The sequence below is a fragment of the Mugil cephalus genome, chromosome 8 (genome assembly GCF_022458985.1).
Source record: "Mugil cephalus isolate CIBA_MC_2020 chromosome 8, CIBA_Mcephalus_1.1, whole genome shotgun sequence".
In the NCBI taxonomy this organism is placed as follows: Eukaryota; Metazoa; Chordata; class Actinopteri; order Mugiliformes; family Mugilidae; genus Mugil; species Mugil cephalus.
In genome coordinates, this window is record NC_061777.1 from 11788918 (window position 1) to 11805014 (window position 16097).

Consider the following 16097-nt stretch of genomic DNA (forward strand, 5'->3'; position numbering starts at 1 on the left):
ACACGTCAATCAAAGGAATGGGCGTCTCTTAGGCGACAAGAAACGCCCTATTTCCGGATTCAGATCCGCGTCTATTTACAGTGGAAGTGCGAGTTAATCTTGTCGGTAAGGTTTGGTCTCCAAGACTTACGCTTATGCTTCCAAAGAACTTGTAAGGCAGGGCAGTTTGGTTCAGGAACCTCTATTGTAAGAGCTACTGGTGTCACGCTGTATGGGCACAAAGCTAAGGTACAGTAGTATCACTGTTGCTAATTCAGTAAAATGGGTTGGTCAACTTTGGCGCCTTCGTTTCCCTCCACAGCTCTTGATGTAAGAGAGGCTGCCTTCATGCTTCTCGGGGGATCCTTCATAATAACACAAAGCCAAGTTGTTTTTATTATTAGCATGCTATCACTGCCTGCATTTTACCCCCTTTCTCTCGCCCTCCTCAACAGTAGTCGTACATTATTCTGCATAAATCCTGTACATAGTAATACTTCTTCTTAAAGTAAAATCATATATTCTCTCTCCAAAGCCGTGGATTGCTCTGCCTTAACTTAAATTATACGTAAATTAATACTTTTTTTATATTTGACACATACAACAAAGTGAAAGCCCTTTAAAAATAATTGCCCTTAAGGAAACTGTAAATGTGTTATTCAGAGTAATTACTGACAAATACTGCATTCAGTTATCAACTATATGGAGCTTTAAGATAACCACCTACCAGAACTGAGTTGTGTGCCTGTGTGTATTTGCAGACAACAGTGAGGAAGGTCAGAAAGTGTCCTAAAGACACAGAGAAAGAGGATGGCCCCTGAGATCCAGGCAGCGGTACGTGCTACCCAAGCATGGCTGAAGTCCTCCTTGCAGGTGCAGGTGCCGTTTGTTTGGCTGGAAGCCTGCGTAGAGTGGATACAAGGAGAGGCGGGGGGAACAGCTCGTCTGTCACAGCAGCAAATCAACCAACAGGTAGGCAGATATACAAAGTTATTTAAGATCAATTTCCTAGCTGTTTTCTGACAGGGATGTGCATATCGGTACAGAAATATCAATACTTTCGCTCTAGACGTTTGTTTTGTAGAATCGATCTTCACATTCAAATATCGATAAAAAAGTCCACTTTCACAAGAAATATTAATACTTTTATGACACCAAATCTGTAAACAATTCAAAAAAAGTATAAAGCAAGAAAGAGAGGGAGCGCAGGGATATGCCCTCACACCTGAGACAGACCTGATGATGATGATCGCCCTTAAATTCAGAGAGGCAGGCAATATCCAGACCTGTTGATTTGCAAGGATTGTCTTTAATTGTTCTAATTAAATAAATATTTGGCAGCGTTTAATTCTTATACAAAGGTATTAAAAAAACATAATTACATTCACAAATGTTCATTGTAAAAGTAATTATTTTCATATACACAAGTAGACATCTAAAAGTACTGATATCTGTATCGGGATATTAGCCTTGGTATTACTTGGTTCTGGATCGAAAGGAGAAGGAAATTCCATTCTATCTTTGTACACGAAATATTTGGCAAACCCTGGGCAAATTTGCAGCAAACCAAAAGCAAAACTCCCTGAAGCTTGCAACAGACACACGGCAGATCCCAAGGCGGTGCATATTTCTATTACTGTCAGCTGAGACCAAGGAGATCATACTAGAGTGGGTAATGATCAGCAAACGTGGGTGATTGAAGAGTGAAAAAACGCCTCCTGGTCTGACAAATCCTGGTTATGGTCGCAGCACGCTGATGGCAGGGCAAAGTTTTTGTGTAAACAGCATGAATCCATCCTGCCTGGTGTCAGCTGTACCAGCTGGTGGTGGCGTCATGTGGGGTATGTTTTCCTGCACTGACGCATCATTTGTACGCCACAGTGCACTGAAATATTGTTGCTCAACAGCTGTGTCCCTCCATGGCCGACGTCTATCTCTTTTCATATTGATACTTGAGGAAGATAATGCCTGAATTTTCTTCTCCTCATGGTTCCAGGAACATGACTGTCCCATCGCTTCATTCAAGAGGCCCACGTGGCCTCTCGACCTCAACCTCGCTGCGCACTTTTTAAATGATGCAGGCCGCGTTCACATCATAAACGAGGGACAAAATATCTACAAGAACCCGTTGATGCTGCTGAGTCAGTGTGCCCTTAAAATGCGTGTCGTTTCTCTCTTTTTGTCGAATCGTTTTGGTAACAGTGGATCTGTCTCAAGTTTGACTGCGACCAGCGTTGGTCATATCACGGGAAAGTTAAGGCCTAAAGCCATACATGCCTCTACTGTGTGATGTTTTAGGTGCTGGACCAGTGGCTATTGACGGACCTGAGAGACCTGGACCACCCAGTTCTCCCTGAAGGACTCGCTCAGGCTCAGAAGACCGAACTTAGTGGCACCTTCTGCGTCCAGGTACAGACTTGTGGATCACTTATTTTATAGTATTCAGTTTTAATCTTTGCTAAGAAGAAAAATTATTTGAGTAGCGGGGTTCAGATAAAACGGCCATTTTTTCAACTACACAATGCAGCAGAACACAGGCTAGAAGAAAAATCACTCGCAACCACACGTGAGTGTATGTAATCATGTGGAAATAAAGCACATACCAGTATTTGTTTAATGCAGATGTCATATTAAATGGTCTCTTTGTACTTTATGTCTCTGTGTATATTTGCTGTGCTGGATCATAAAACATTTGTCTGTAATATAACAACAGAGTGGATATTTGCGGTTCTTATCTTCTTGACTGAGGTGTTCCTTTGTGCGATACAGAAAATTACTCAGGAAATTCATGGAAGAGAGATGATTGTTGTCTAGTCAGGTGCTTTATTATTTATATATATACATAACAAACCCAGTTGGAAATGTTTGAGACAGATTGACAGCCTGGTCTAGTGTTCATAATGCACAATATATGTTTTACTGTATGGGGACTATGAACTGTGCATTAATATGGAAATAGAAACAAGATAATCAAAGGTTGTGCTCTGTTTTAGGTTGACTCGTTACTGGACGTCAGTCAGCCAGCGTACGGTCAACTACAAAAGTGGAAGGGCACAGACTGTACCAACGACGCGGTGTCTGCCGTCACACAGGCCACCCAGAGGCCCTGGGAAGCCAAACCAACCCGTATGCTAGTACTGCAGGTCAGTGGCATTTGTAAACTAAAAAAAGTCTCGCTTGAAGGGACATTATGTGGAACATAATAAGTCCTTCCAGTTTTGACGGGCTAATTGTCTTTAATTATTATCTGTGGCACCAGCAGCCACTCTTTCCATATGTCACAGTCACAGATGCCACACATGTCACATGCACTTGTTGCACACCTTTTTTTGCGCCATACTAGTCTTGACTACAGTATTAGGCTATATTTCACAGGTGCCTCTATCCCCTAACCTGTGACCAGACGTTACGACCAGGCTTCATCTTTGTGTGTTTGAAGACTTCTGAGAAGTCTTATGCTTCTCTTCTTAACCAGACCGCAGTGGACAGATGCAATCAGGGAGAGCGTATGAAAGAGTAAATTGCAGGAATATATGGCGCAGACTGTAATTTTCACCTTAAGTAATGCACTTGTCACTGCTTTATGATTTTTCAAGAAGAGTGCCGGTGTTGCTTAGGAACATTGCAGTGGCTTTCTACATTTTTTTTTCTCTTCTTTTTAACCACGTCTCAAACCATTTTGAGCAAGTCCTAAAAATCTAGGAGTCATGGGACCCAAAGGCTAATGGCTAGAATTACTGTTGAAAAGCAGAGCAATAAAGCCGATATGTTCTGATAAGACCAGATTTACATTTCAAAACTTCAGTAACTTACACTATATATAGTGAATATACAGTATATATATATATACAATATATAGTGAAAAATCAGTCTTGACATATGCGTCATTACAGTGGCTGCAAATCACATCAACTGTATTAGATAATGATGCACAGAATTGTCTTTTAATCTGCTAATTTGAGAATGTAAATGTGCAATAATGTCAACATTTCCCCATTTCTTGTTCCTCATCTCTATTGTTCAGCTGACGGATGGAGTTCAGAGCTTGGAGGCGATGGAATATCAGTCTATCCCTGCTCTCAACGAAACACTGAGGTAAAGGGCTGATCTGTGAAACACTTAACTGCACTGTGACTGTTTTGTTGTTTGAGAGTGCACGAAGAGGGAGTGTAGTAGCGCATGCATTCAAGTGGTTTACGTACAGGCCCGGTGCAAAGCTGCAGCTGCAAGGGAAGATGGTTTGCAGACTTGGTATGCTGCTGTTGGGGCCGTCCAACATCAAGGTGCTTGGTGGTGAAGTGGAGGACTTGGTGGACAGGAATAACCAGGTGAACTTTAACCAGTCCATGTGTCTGGTTTGTGTTTAATCTGATCATTAAATCACTGTTGAAGGTCCACTGTTCTTATACAATTGTGGATAAGATGCAATGAGAGATGTTCAGATTTGAAGGTAGATTTCCATAATGCTGTGTTATAGGGCAGGGTCCTGTGCCGGATGTTGGGACTTCCCGAGGAGCAGCAGCAGGAGCAGCAAAATGCAGAGGAGGCCCCACCAGCACCACAACAAGGTACGTTCATGAGAGTTTGTCTTTACAGGTAGATCATATGCTTCAAAGATGGAAACATGTATAGCATATCACCAGTTTGCACATGATTATGTTGCTGTTTTCTTCTCCAGGTAACCAGGACATGGAGGACCTGGAGCTTGATGATGCAGAGCTGTTGGCCAGTCTGGAGAATGAGGATGAGGTTCAGATGCTGCCGGCTGAACCAGTTCAAGACAGTGGCTACGGCACGATGCGCGAGACCCCCACTCAGTCTTCGAGGAGCTCTTCTGCCTCGGCGGTCTCATCCAGGTAGGTGGTTAACGGTGTGATTACACTAAGAAACAACAACTTTTTCCCCTTTAACACTGAGGGCCAAATGTGTTTATAATATAATTTTAACGAAGAAAAAATACCATATAAAGAAGGACCTTATTTTAGAAAAGCGGTTGCTGTTGGCTGCTTGTATCTTTGCCTAGTTTGCAGACAGTGGCAGCAACAACATTTCCTTAGAGATTTTTAATGAAGACAATGTTGAATGTGGAAAAATAAGAGAATGAGAAAGAGAATTATGGTATATTGACCAGCGTTTCCGTCTGGGAATCAAGTGGTACATAAATCTAACATTTTCATTTTAAGATAAATGCTTTCCACAAATTATGAGCAAGTGGTACGGTGAGTTTATTTTCAGTTTATCATCTTGAAGCTGCCAGCAAAAAGTATGTAGGGTACCTCACCCCCCTTGTCTCCGAAGAGTATTATATATTGATCGTCACGTGCTTAAAACCACATTTAAATTTTATTATCTAGCATCACCGCTGGAACAGAGCCCCTATTAACTCTGATGTTTTAAGAACTCTTTTAATTGAATCCTGCGCAACCGGCCGGTGTCTTTTCAGGAGCGAAACGTCCGCCCGCTCTTTTACAAGTGGTTTGACCCACAGCGACAGAGGCGGTTTGCTCCGAGGTCGTCACGACGGCAGCGAACAAGAAGATCTCCATCGAGAGATGCAAGACGAGAACATGGCGGGCGAAGACTTTCCGACGATGTCCTTGACGAACTTCCCCTCGATGAGTCGGCCCGACTGTTCGGGCAGAGCTGCAAAACCACACGCTTCAAATAGCGCTGTGTCCAACGCCTCCAGATCCACAACACAGAAAAGAGACTATGAAGGATGCCCTAAAGCATCAAGGCCAGCAGCTTTAGAGCCACCACGTGATTTAGATCCTGTAACTGACAGCGATTTTATGGGCGAAGACATGGACTGCTTTTTTGATGAGGGAGAAACTATAGGAGAACCATCTCCAAACACCGGAGCACTAAATAGATTCTCTGTTCAATCAGGGCCTGGTAAAGCAAAGACAGAGTGTGCAAGTTTACAGAGTTTACACGGTACACCTCCTGGACAGAGTTACACCTCTGACACGCCATCGGTACCGGCTGTCACACTGACCTCTCCTCCATTTACATACCTGTGCTTGCTGGATGAATTGTTGTCTAAACCTCTAACCCACACCACAGAGGTCCGTGTCAAAGCTTTCATTGTGACTCTCTTGGGGAAACTGAGCAGCAACAGTGGCATTTGGAGCATCTCCGCTACGATATCCGACGGTACTGGTTACCTGGATGCGGAGTTGTCCGATGAGGTGTTGACCGGCCTGCTGGGCTTCTCCGTGGCAGAGAAGGGGGCTCTGAAGCGAGACCCGGCGCGGAGGGGTGAGCTCGACGCTGGCATGAGGAGGTGTCAGGAGGGGCTAGTGGACATGTGCTGCATCATGACCGTCGCGGTCCATCCGAATGGAAGGAAAGCTGTGGTGACCAAGGCTAACCCCGTCGGCGAGAAAGAACTCCGAGAGCTGGAGCAGCGGGTGAGAGACGGCAAAAAATAAACACAGAGGGGAAGTGGGCGATAATGAGAAAATTACGGGGCGGCGAGGTATATTGCCCGTACGCAGAGATGAAAAATCACCAAGAAAACCGAAAATAACTTCACACTACAGCGCGGCCTTAAAAGTTTTCTTTCACCTATTAAAACCAAGGTATTTATTTATGTTCGGTGACCGACCCGCCCTTCTGCTTTCAGATTTGAAGAGCAGAAGGTGTGAACTCGATCTGTGATGATCAGCAAACGGTGCGTTGAAACGCGTCCCATCTGCTGTATGTTAATGCGACATCTTGCCGTTCGTCATGAGAGGGTTACACTCATTATTCGGCTAAAAATACGCAGCATTACTTGCAGCGAGTGTGTGTAGCGTATTAGTCCAGACGAACCAGAGGTGAGCCGTCCAAATTGTGAAGAGTGAAGCATGAGCGGTGGAGAAAGGGAAAGGGGGTGTTCATTTTCTGATTGTGGTAATGAATTGGCAGCCTTTGCATTCATTCATTAATTCTGACTGAAAAGTGATTGAATAGCCGAGGGCAGCGTGGGCCTTTAATAAACTCCCTCAGAGGAGAGGAAAGGGGAGATAAAGGAGAGGCCATGAGCTTTGATTATTTCTGTTTATTATAGATACACATCTATGTGTTTGTCTTTGATGAGCAAATACGCCACAAATGTCATGCTTTGCTTGTTTTTAATGTACAGTGTATTGAAATAAAATTTCTCTGTAGAGTTTATAGCGTTCTCTGACTAATGATGCATATGTTGCAAAGTTTATCTTTACATTTTTCCTTGGCCAGGATTAAATGAATAGCCAGACAAACTAGACGTCTGCGTTGGTATTTCTTTTACTAAATTTACGTAACGCACCGGTGTGCACTGTTTAAGCGCACATAGAGGAAAGTAAAAGTATCCGTGACCTATTATATGTCCTCATATAGCCGGAAATCTGTCGTTACAACGAAGCATCTCTAGAATTTGCTTTGAGGAAATTACAATGGGTCTCGTCTGCCATCGTGTAGTGTAATTAGGCGTCAGTTTCTCATACTTCAGTGTCTAAGGTGTGATAATGAGCCTCGGCAGGGAATATATATGGATATGTGCGCGTGTACGTCTGAGGGCTTATATTTGTGTTTGTGTTCGTGCAGGAGGGAACACACATATACTGTATGTTATTGTCTTATGCCACTGTGTGCACTTCCATTCAGGTAGCCGGTCTCGGTTCATTAAGAGCTAATCAGGTTGAACATCTAAATCAGGACCCTGCTATGCATGTTGATAGGCTGTTATGTGCTAATGAAGCTGGATACGGTGGAGGGGGGAGAGGGCGAGGAGGGGAGGGGGGGGGGGAGCAACCCATAGGGAGATACAAGTGGAGTAAATATTAGGTGATAGAATAAATGAAATGAGAGGGGAGTGCTGTCTCAGTGGGTATGGAGGCGACGCTGCAGTCAAGCCTCCTCGTGCACAGCTCAGTACAGTATCTCGGTGGCTGTATGGCGAGTCGCTGCAAACGCCTTTTCACAAAATCACATGTTTATCTCATGTTAATTTGGCGTCAGGACGTAATCAAGGACGCGGGAAATCAAGAAAACAGGGAAGAAGAAGCTGAGATTTAGAAGAGCGATTAAAAGTACAATTAGGTTTAAATAACTGTTGCTGTTATTTCGGAACAAATTGTGCATATGATGAGGTGTGTGATGCTTCATTCCTCTATGATGTAGGGCTGTAAAAAAAAAAAAAAAAAATTTAAAACGAGGTTTTAATTTGAAGAAATTAATTACAAGGTTTTAATTTATTTGCTCTCGAAAATCATTTGACGTGATTGAAAGATCCCCGGCAACGCTATAACTAAATGGACTAAATGGACGTGGAGATTACGCTCTTGAACTTTGATGCCCCACATTTAGGCCTGCGTTAACGAGAAGGCTTCAAAGGGCCCAGAGACAAAGAGACAATGCAGATGGAGGTCACACTAAATGAAATGATCGCAAGAGATTTTTAGGTAATTAATAAATGAAGTGTCGGAGAAAGTCAAATTTTTTTTTGTTATCGTGCACATCAGGAAATATTTTATCTATTTTATTCTACATTTATTTTATCTGTTTATTTTTGGCAAGTTTGCACGGAAAAAGTCGATATTATATTTTTAGTTAACAGTGCACATTTCTATTCAAATGTCTTATGTTTTTGTGATGATACTTTTATACTCAAGCCAAATATTAAATGCAGGACTTATAAAGTGTCTCTCTCTCTCTCTCTCTCTACATATATATATATATGTGTGTGTGTGTGTGTGTGTGTGTGTGTGTGTGTTTTCTGACGTTAAGGATTTGAATTCTTCCTCTCCCATCACAGCTGATATACAACATGTATGAATATAGTCTCTTAGTAAATCACCAGGATGAATGTGGTAAGTGAACAAATAAAGAGGATGCGACCGAGCCATTTACGGCAGGAATTAGTTCCTCAAGTATCTTATGACCTTCATTATCTCCTCATAAACACGGTGTGCTGCGCGTGTGTCTGGGGTTCGTCGGAAAGCCGCGGCGCGCCGTCTTGTGAGGAAATGACAATTTTTGAGTCTTTAAAAGTTACGCAGTGGCACATGATAAATGATATATTTCAGAGGCAGCATGAGAAAGTGCTCGACTTCCCTAATAGCTTTCCATTTTCAACGTTATTTCCTCGTTTATGTAAGCTTTCCACTCCTGTCTCAGTCTGGAGTGCTACCAGGAGACAAAGTAAGCTGTTTCATCCCCCCGCGAGTTTGGATGTACCTTTCCAAATTACAGAAAGCAGCCTAGCAGAGGAGGCTGAGAGACGGGAGGGACACGGCGCACACGCGAGACAGAGAGCACTGTGCTAATTTTTCTAATGCTCATATACAGCTGCAGAGAACCTCTTTGGTCATTACAAATATCCACAACGTAAAAAGTACATGAGCAATCCTAATGCCCCTCCTGCTGTAGCAACTGTAATTTTCTTTGCCCTATTACATTCAGTAATGAAAAATCCAATTAGACAGCTCAACCTCTCTTTTAGGCCTCCATCAAAATGAGCAAATGGTTTCTCTTCATGGCAAAAACATAGCTCTTTATATCCGTGTGTGTATGTGCATGCCTGCCATAGCTTGAGGATGTGAATCATTAAAGGAATAGAAAATTATGAGGAAATTGGACATGAGAAACAGTAAAGTACCTTTCTACTTTGTTTTGCCTCATCTGGATGGATGGAGGGGATGATGATTGCGGTTTGAAAAGGAATGACAAAAGGGACCTATTTTGTGCTCATATCAAAGTTTTTAAGGGATGCGGCCCTGATGGATGCTGCATATATGCTGTTTAAAAAAATAAATAATAATAATACACCTTTGCGTAGTGTATTGAAAGGCAAGATATAGATTTACTGTTTAATAGACATTTCATCAGCTGTATTCAAATGTTTATGGTGAAACATTCCGACGTTACAAATGTTAAATGCAGTCATGCCGCACACACATAATATCAAAGAGGATAGAGATATTTTACTTAAGTACAAAAGCGTAGAAAGATTCAAATAAAAATAAGTATTTATTTTAAATAAATACTTAAGTATTTAAGATGATTAATGTGTTATTAAGTTTAGAGAAAGTTTAGAGAAATCTACTCATTGAGCTAAATCCTACAGGCCTTTATTCACATATAACTGATCATAATCACTGACACATTATTGCAAAAGTAATCCCAATGTAGCAGCTACTACTACCGATACTCATACAGTAACTCAATTTCTGGTCATACTTTCTATCAATTGATCTGAATCTGCAAAGCACCAAGTAACCAAAGCTTGGAAATAAATGTAGCGGAGCACAGCGGAGGATCCAGTGCAGCGCCGAGCAGAATATTTCAAATTTGCACTAAGACAGGGCCTCAATCTTTCCTCCTCTTCATACTGGCCATTACCTTCCTAATGTGCTCGGGCGAGTGATGAAGGACAAAATCTACAATCTTCAAATTCTGCCTGAAAACGTATTCAAAAGTTTATCTGAAAATAACAAGGTGCTTCAGGAGCGAGTTAATCAAATCAGGATGATTTTTTTCCTCACATGATTTTCGCCCCTTAAGAAATCACCCCTTTGGAATGGACATACCATTAAGAGACTGAAACAATTTTCAATTTTCATTTATTTGTGAAAATAGAAAATAGCAATTTACTGCCGGTCAGACGGAGACTAATATATTGTTTTGATGAGTTACTTTAAAAAAAAAAAAAAAAAAAAAGAAGTAATTTCCAAGCTTCCCAATACAATACTGACATGTAATAATGTGATACTTAGGTAGAACATTTAGTTCAAAGACATTTTCTGGGAGCTAAAAATGTAAAAGCAGAAAAATGTAAACAGCTATTTAAACCTGAATTAGGCTAAATTCAAGGTCACAACACACAGAATTTCATTTGGTCCACATGTCCTTAGATTGTAGAGTAATGTATTAATTTCCGGTAAAAGAGTCTGTACAAGAGCTATATGCAGGATAGCTCCCTGTTGCGGGTTGTAAAGTCTTCATCAGTATGAGGCAACAGACTTGACTTCTTTCACATATATCAAAGACTCAAATCAGGTTATTTTTTACTCTAATATATATATATTTTTTTAACTTCTAAACAGAGTCAGGCTGATAATCTTGACATCCTGTCAGAGTCCAAACAATCAGTAACTTGTGGACCTGCTGAACCGAGGCATGCAGACTGAATGACATTTGTGTCTATCTGAAGAATAACAAGCGTTTCTTATCAATTTTTCCTGTCGGCTGCCTTCATTATATTTAAATGTGTTACGTTAAATGGGTTTTGAGACGTTGTCCAAGTATAGCATTTTTCCATGCAATGAAACCACATGTTTATCGTGTTTTAATGACTAAAACATTTTATTGCCACAAAGAAAAGATGTTTCGGCTGCAGTGCAGTAGCTCATAGATAATTCAGGTGCTGGTACGAGTCACTGCAGAGATTTCTTCTGCAGAAATTTGTTTATTCAGAATATTTAAAATACTTGGCTGAGTGAGGGCTGTTGTACCACTAGAAAGAAATGTTTCCTGTAATAGATGCAACATGGCATCAAACCTACATGATTTCCGGTGTTGCCACACGCACGTAGCTTGTATAGCGCTGCTAGTAATTTCGTGTCTCAGGCATTTTCAAAGCATGCTTGGAAAACCTTCGAGTATACTCGTTCAAATGCTTAAAGCCTCAAGGTCAGGAGTCTTAAAATAAAATCTGGACGTTTTAAATTGACGTTAATTAATAAAACATAATATAATAATACGATTAGTTGATTCCGCTAAATGTCTACGTTATGTCCTACACTGACATCATGAAAAAGATGTGAAAAGACCGTAATGATTCTGAAGATGTAATCCTGCAATTAAGGCGAGACAATTAATCCGGTCATTGACCTCTTACTGATGACTCAGGTGAATGACGGTTAACTAGACTTAATGGGAAAGCCTATTAAAGAGACAAGTCTGAAAGAGTGCAGACAAACGATTGACAGGCCCACAATACAGCAGGCCTCTCTCCGCATTCGGTTCTCATGCTACCAATTCATTACTACCATTTGAATATGAGCAGGATGTACTTGAGGAGCAGGACTTAAAAGAAAAGAAAGCAAAGGTACCATATAAAGAGATGAATGAATGATTTTGCTGTGACAAGAAAGAGAATTGTTCACTCCCCCCACTTGTCCTTTCTTTCTGCTCGGAGACGAGGCAGCCTGAGAAGCTGGCCATTAGGAAGGTAATTTGACAAGCTGTGCCGAGTGCTTTTCCTGTGCCCTTGCACCTCTTGAACATCACGAAGTCTTGTTCTGTACCCTTAGTTAATATTAAGAAAATACACAGCATGGAAAGGGCTACAGAGGACGGCAAATGACAAGCAGTGTATCAAGAGCGTCTTCTGTTCGGGTCAGCGCGGCTCTGTGAACTCCGTGGACCTCAGAAGAGTGAGTCAGTCAATCAGTTGTCAGCCGGCTGTTTGCGGTTCGCACGCCCAGTTCCCGTTATAATTTATTCATAGGGAAGATTACCGCAGCTGATCTTTTTGTGATCTACTCATATTTTTAGGTCGTGGCACTGCGTTCATCTCATTAGGCTTCACGTTCGTGGTTTTTGCACAGCTGTTTGTGTGTCCCTTGATGTGTCTTTGCGTGTATGTGCATTTTCTTTTTCCCCGTTTTTTTCTTTTTTTATTGGCAGAACTAAATGGCTTTAATTCAGGAGGAGGATGTGAAATGAAAGGTCATCAACAGGAAACCACCCAAACAAGAAGGAAATAAGTGCAAATGAGACCCATCAGCAGATATTAGGGGACAGAAAGAGGAAATAATCAACGAGGAACTTTTGCACAGACAAAAAGTTCTCGATGTGGTGGCTCGTGGCTGAGAGGCTTTCTCAGTATGTTATACGATCATCAGTATCAGAATCTCTTTATTGGACAAATGTACCATGTACACAGGAATTCTACCTGGTGTATCAGGGCAACATATATTAAATAAGTTAACTTGGCAAGAATGAAGGACAAACAATATATACAATTTAGAAAGATATAAAAGTGGAAGTACACATGTGATGCAATGACCGGAGTAATTACAGGCAAGAAATGGCTGTTGCCGTGGATGGTGCACGCAGAAATGGATTGGTGTGTGCTGCTGTTTGAAGTGTCTTACAGGGAATGGTGGGGGGCAGGGGCCTGGGAGGGTTTTTTCAGGAGAGAGATGTCTGTTCAGGTGTCTGGCGGTTTTGGTCCAGAAGGACCTGAACCTGCGACCTGACTGGGAGTGAGCAGGGTGTGACGGGTTCCCCACTATCCTTCTATCCCTCTGCCTTGATCTGACGTTGTGCAGAACACGGAACATGGGGGTAAACTGTAGAAGTTGAAGTGAAAGACGGCACAAATCCGAACACTTGTTGGACTTCTCTACCCTACTCAACACCAACCCCCGGCCCTCATCCTTCCTCCAATCCTGACCCCCAAACTGATGGACAGGTTAAGTAATTACCTTCCGTATTAAACTCGGCACAGTGCTATTTATAAATATACATTATTATTTCAATTTTGCATTCAATATTAAGTTATTCAAATAATACACAGGTTCAAATATTCTTTTATTTTATTTCAAACATGTGCAACAGTAGGGTGGCCGTTCAACTGCAATAAACATAAACATACCTGACATAAATGTACCTAACTGGTGTGTACATATGTGTATATATAGTGTCTTGGCCAGTTGCGGGGAACCTGACAGAGTCAGCGTGTAATATGTGGCCTCGTGATTGGCTCAGCAGCGACAGGGGCGGGTCCTGCTGTGCACAGGAGGCTTAGATTGACAGGTTGCTCCTGTATGGCAGAATGAGTGAAATGCTGACTGATAGATAACGTCTTTTGCCTCCATTTATCCCTTTACTGAAATATGTTGGATTCACGTTAATGTGTATTTAAAGAAATTGAAATTTGTGGGGCAAAATAAAATAATAAAAAATATATATATATATATAAAATATCTAATCAACCAAAGATGTTGCGACGCCTCCCACAGCACCTCCAGAACCCCCTGCTGGAGACCTGATTTAACGTAATGAACGGCCATAGAGTTCATGCCTGTCTCTGAAAACGATCACATGTAGATGTGGGAGGCTAATTTGTCAACTGACCGAGAGTATGTGCTGGATATGAGACCTCAGTTTCATAAACCAACAAGCATGATGTCGTTTGAGGTCTGTCTTTGATTATTATTTCTGACGGATGAACAATGGATATGCAAACTAACCTTGTGATTAACTTTTCTTTAGTGCATCTCAGATTTTCCAGGTTCCTATTTTTTATTTTTTTTTATTTGAACTAGTTTTTAGTTCAAAATAAATAAAACAAATATGGCAGCTACTCGATACTCCTCCTACTGTAAGTAACCTTTCTCTCTCTCTCACACACACACGCACACACACACAAAACTAACTAATCTATTGCAAGTAGGGAGGAAAATTATACAAACAATCAAAATTAGTAATTCATTTATGCACATTCACACACATGCAAAACAAGTCTTGGATGTCTGTGGGGACATTATCAAGTCTTATTAATGGACCTGATCAGAAATGGTCCAGCTGGTTGCTAACTGTTGCTCATCCATTAGAATGCATTATCACACCCTTGCAAATGTCTTGCCCTGTAGCCATGTTTACTTTTTCTATTGACGCGAGTGCTTCCTAATTGACCATTTCAGCAAATTTTAGTTTTGCATTCAATAGATATTTTGTTTAATTTTAACATTAGTGACGATTTTTATTTTCTTTTTCCATTAAATCAACAGGACGCAGGTAAATATTTGGGGTTAATCGCTTCTGCTTAGTGGCTGCTGAGAGGTAAGGGTTTGGCCTCTGTTTGCATCTTTTGGGTTTTTGCGAATTTGGCTAGTAACCTTTTAGCCTCTATGTTTATTCGCAGACCTTTTACCCTCCTTGCATCATCTTAAAATCACCTTCTCCCGCCTCCACACTCTTCTCAATCTCATGTTGAAACCTTCTGCTTCCAAAGCTACTCAATTCAATCATCTGTCAGTGAGGGAAAACTGAGATGCCTCTCACTCTGAAATCCAATTTGATGAGCCCGGGGGGAGCGTAGAGGAGAGTGAGGGGGGAAGAAATTTTAAGGAGCTGTAACAAGGATGGACAGATTGAGCGGACAAAGCTGAGAAGAGGCTGAAGGAGAGGTGTTTGCTGACAGGAGGGTGGATGGGGAGAGGATAAGGGGGAAGCAAGAAAGAGTCAAGACTGTACCATGTTTGAATGGAGGCCGCGAGGAAAGACTAGCTGGCTTGCATGCTCGTACCTTTTACAACTGCAGATACTGACATCTGCATCTCCTCATTTTAATTACAAGGCCTGCTGTTAGAAATCTAAATGCACCTGGTGAACAAAAGCTGGTCTTGTCCCCGGCCATGAAGCTGGATTATTTTGCCGCGATTTTCCTTTAAATTAAGACTCAACACTCGTGTGAAACCTCATCGCAGTGTGTCAAACCTGCTGACATTTCGACACATTACCGTGATGTGGGTGACGTGTTCTGATATTTCCTAGGCTCGCTGCCTTGGTGATGAAGGTTCACAAGTTGGCTCTCCTCATTTCCCCCCCCCCTCCAATGGCCTGGTACAGATATAAATGGAAAACGGTTCAGTCCACCTTTGCAAAAATTTGTAGTTTGCAAAAAAAGAAAAAAGAAAAAAAAAGGTAAAGAAAAGGGAGAACCAAAAACTTGGTCCTTGACATAACAAAGGTAGCCAGAAAAATTGCATGACAGTATGGTGAGTGGGATCTTTTATTTAATCTATACTATGTATACTAATATTATACCTGTTGCAACAACAACAAATCTCATCTGTAGCAAGAACAGTGACAACGGCGCACTCCCTTACAGGAAGCATGTCGATTAACGCATTAAAGCTTTACATGTAGAGAATAAACTACACCATTAAAACATAAATGGTAAACTGTGTCTCTAGATGCTGCAGACACAATTTTAAAAGCTCATAGACTTCAAGACCTTCAAAGACCTCCTGAACGCAACAGGGTTCATAAATTCTGTTTAGCCATGAGTCAGGCTCTGCAGTTTCTTCGGACAAAGGGATATGGCTTTGGATGTACTCGCCGCTGGATATTTCCGC

The 16097-nt window shown here is 41.6% G+C and overlaps 1 protein-coding gene across 2 annotated transcripts; it reads left to right on the forward strand.

Annotated features, from left to right (window-relative positions):
• The first annotated feature begins 39 nt into the window (after window positions 1–39).
• On the forward strand, window positions 40–7147 carry rmi1 (RMI1, RecQ mediated genome instability 1, homolog (S. cerevisiae)). Of its 2 annotated transcripts, none has more exons than XM_047590937.1 (9): window positions 40–105; window positions 741–951; window positions 2278–2388; window positions 2973–3122; window positions 4004–4074; window positions 4184–4307; window positions 4457–4547; window positions 4658–4835; window positions 5423–7147. In XM_047590937.1, the coding sequence occupies exons 2-9, from the start codon at window positions 790–792 to the stop codon at window positions 6411–6413; spliced, it is 1878 nt and encodes a 625-aa protein (XP_047446893.1). In that variant the 5' UTR covers window positions 40–105; window positions 741–789; the 3' UTR covers window positions 6414–7147. The 2 variants fall into 2 exon arrangements, with proteins under 2 accessions (XP_047446893.1, XP_047446892.1); XM_047590936.1 differs by having other exon boundaries at window positions 75–228.
• Window positions 7148–16097: the final 8950 nt, after the last annotated feature.

Excerpts from the sequence above, each read along its gene's own strand:
- rmi1 (XM_047590937.1), top strand. The coding sequence starts at position 790 with ATGGCCCCTGAGATCCAGGCAGCGGTACGTGCTACCCAAGCATGGCTG. Across the intron at positions 952-2,277 it reads AGCAGCAAATCAACCAACAG|GTGCTGGACCAGTGGCTATT; the intron begins GTAGGCAGATAT and ends GTGATGTTTTAG. Across the intron at positions 4,836-5,422 it reads GCCTCGGCGGTCTCATCCAG|GAGCGAAACGTCCGCCCGCT; the intron begins GTAGGTGGTTAA and ends GTGTCTTTTCAG.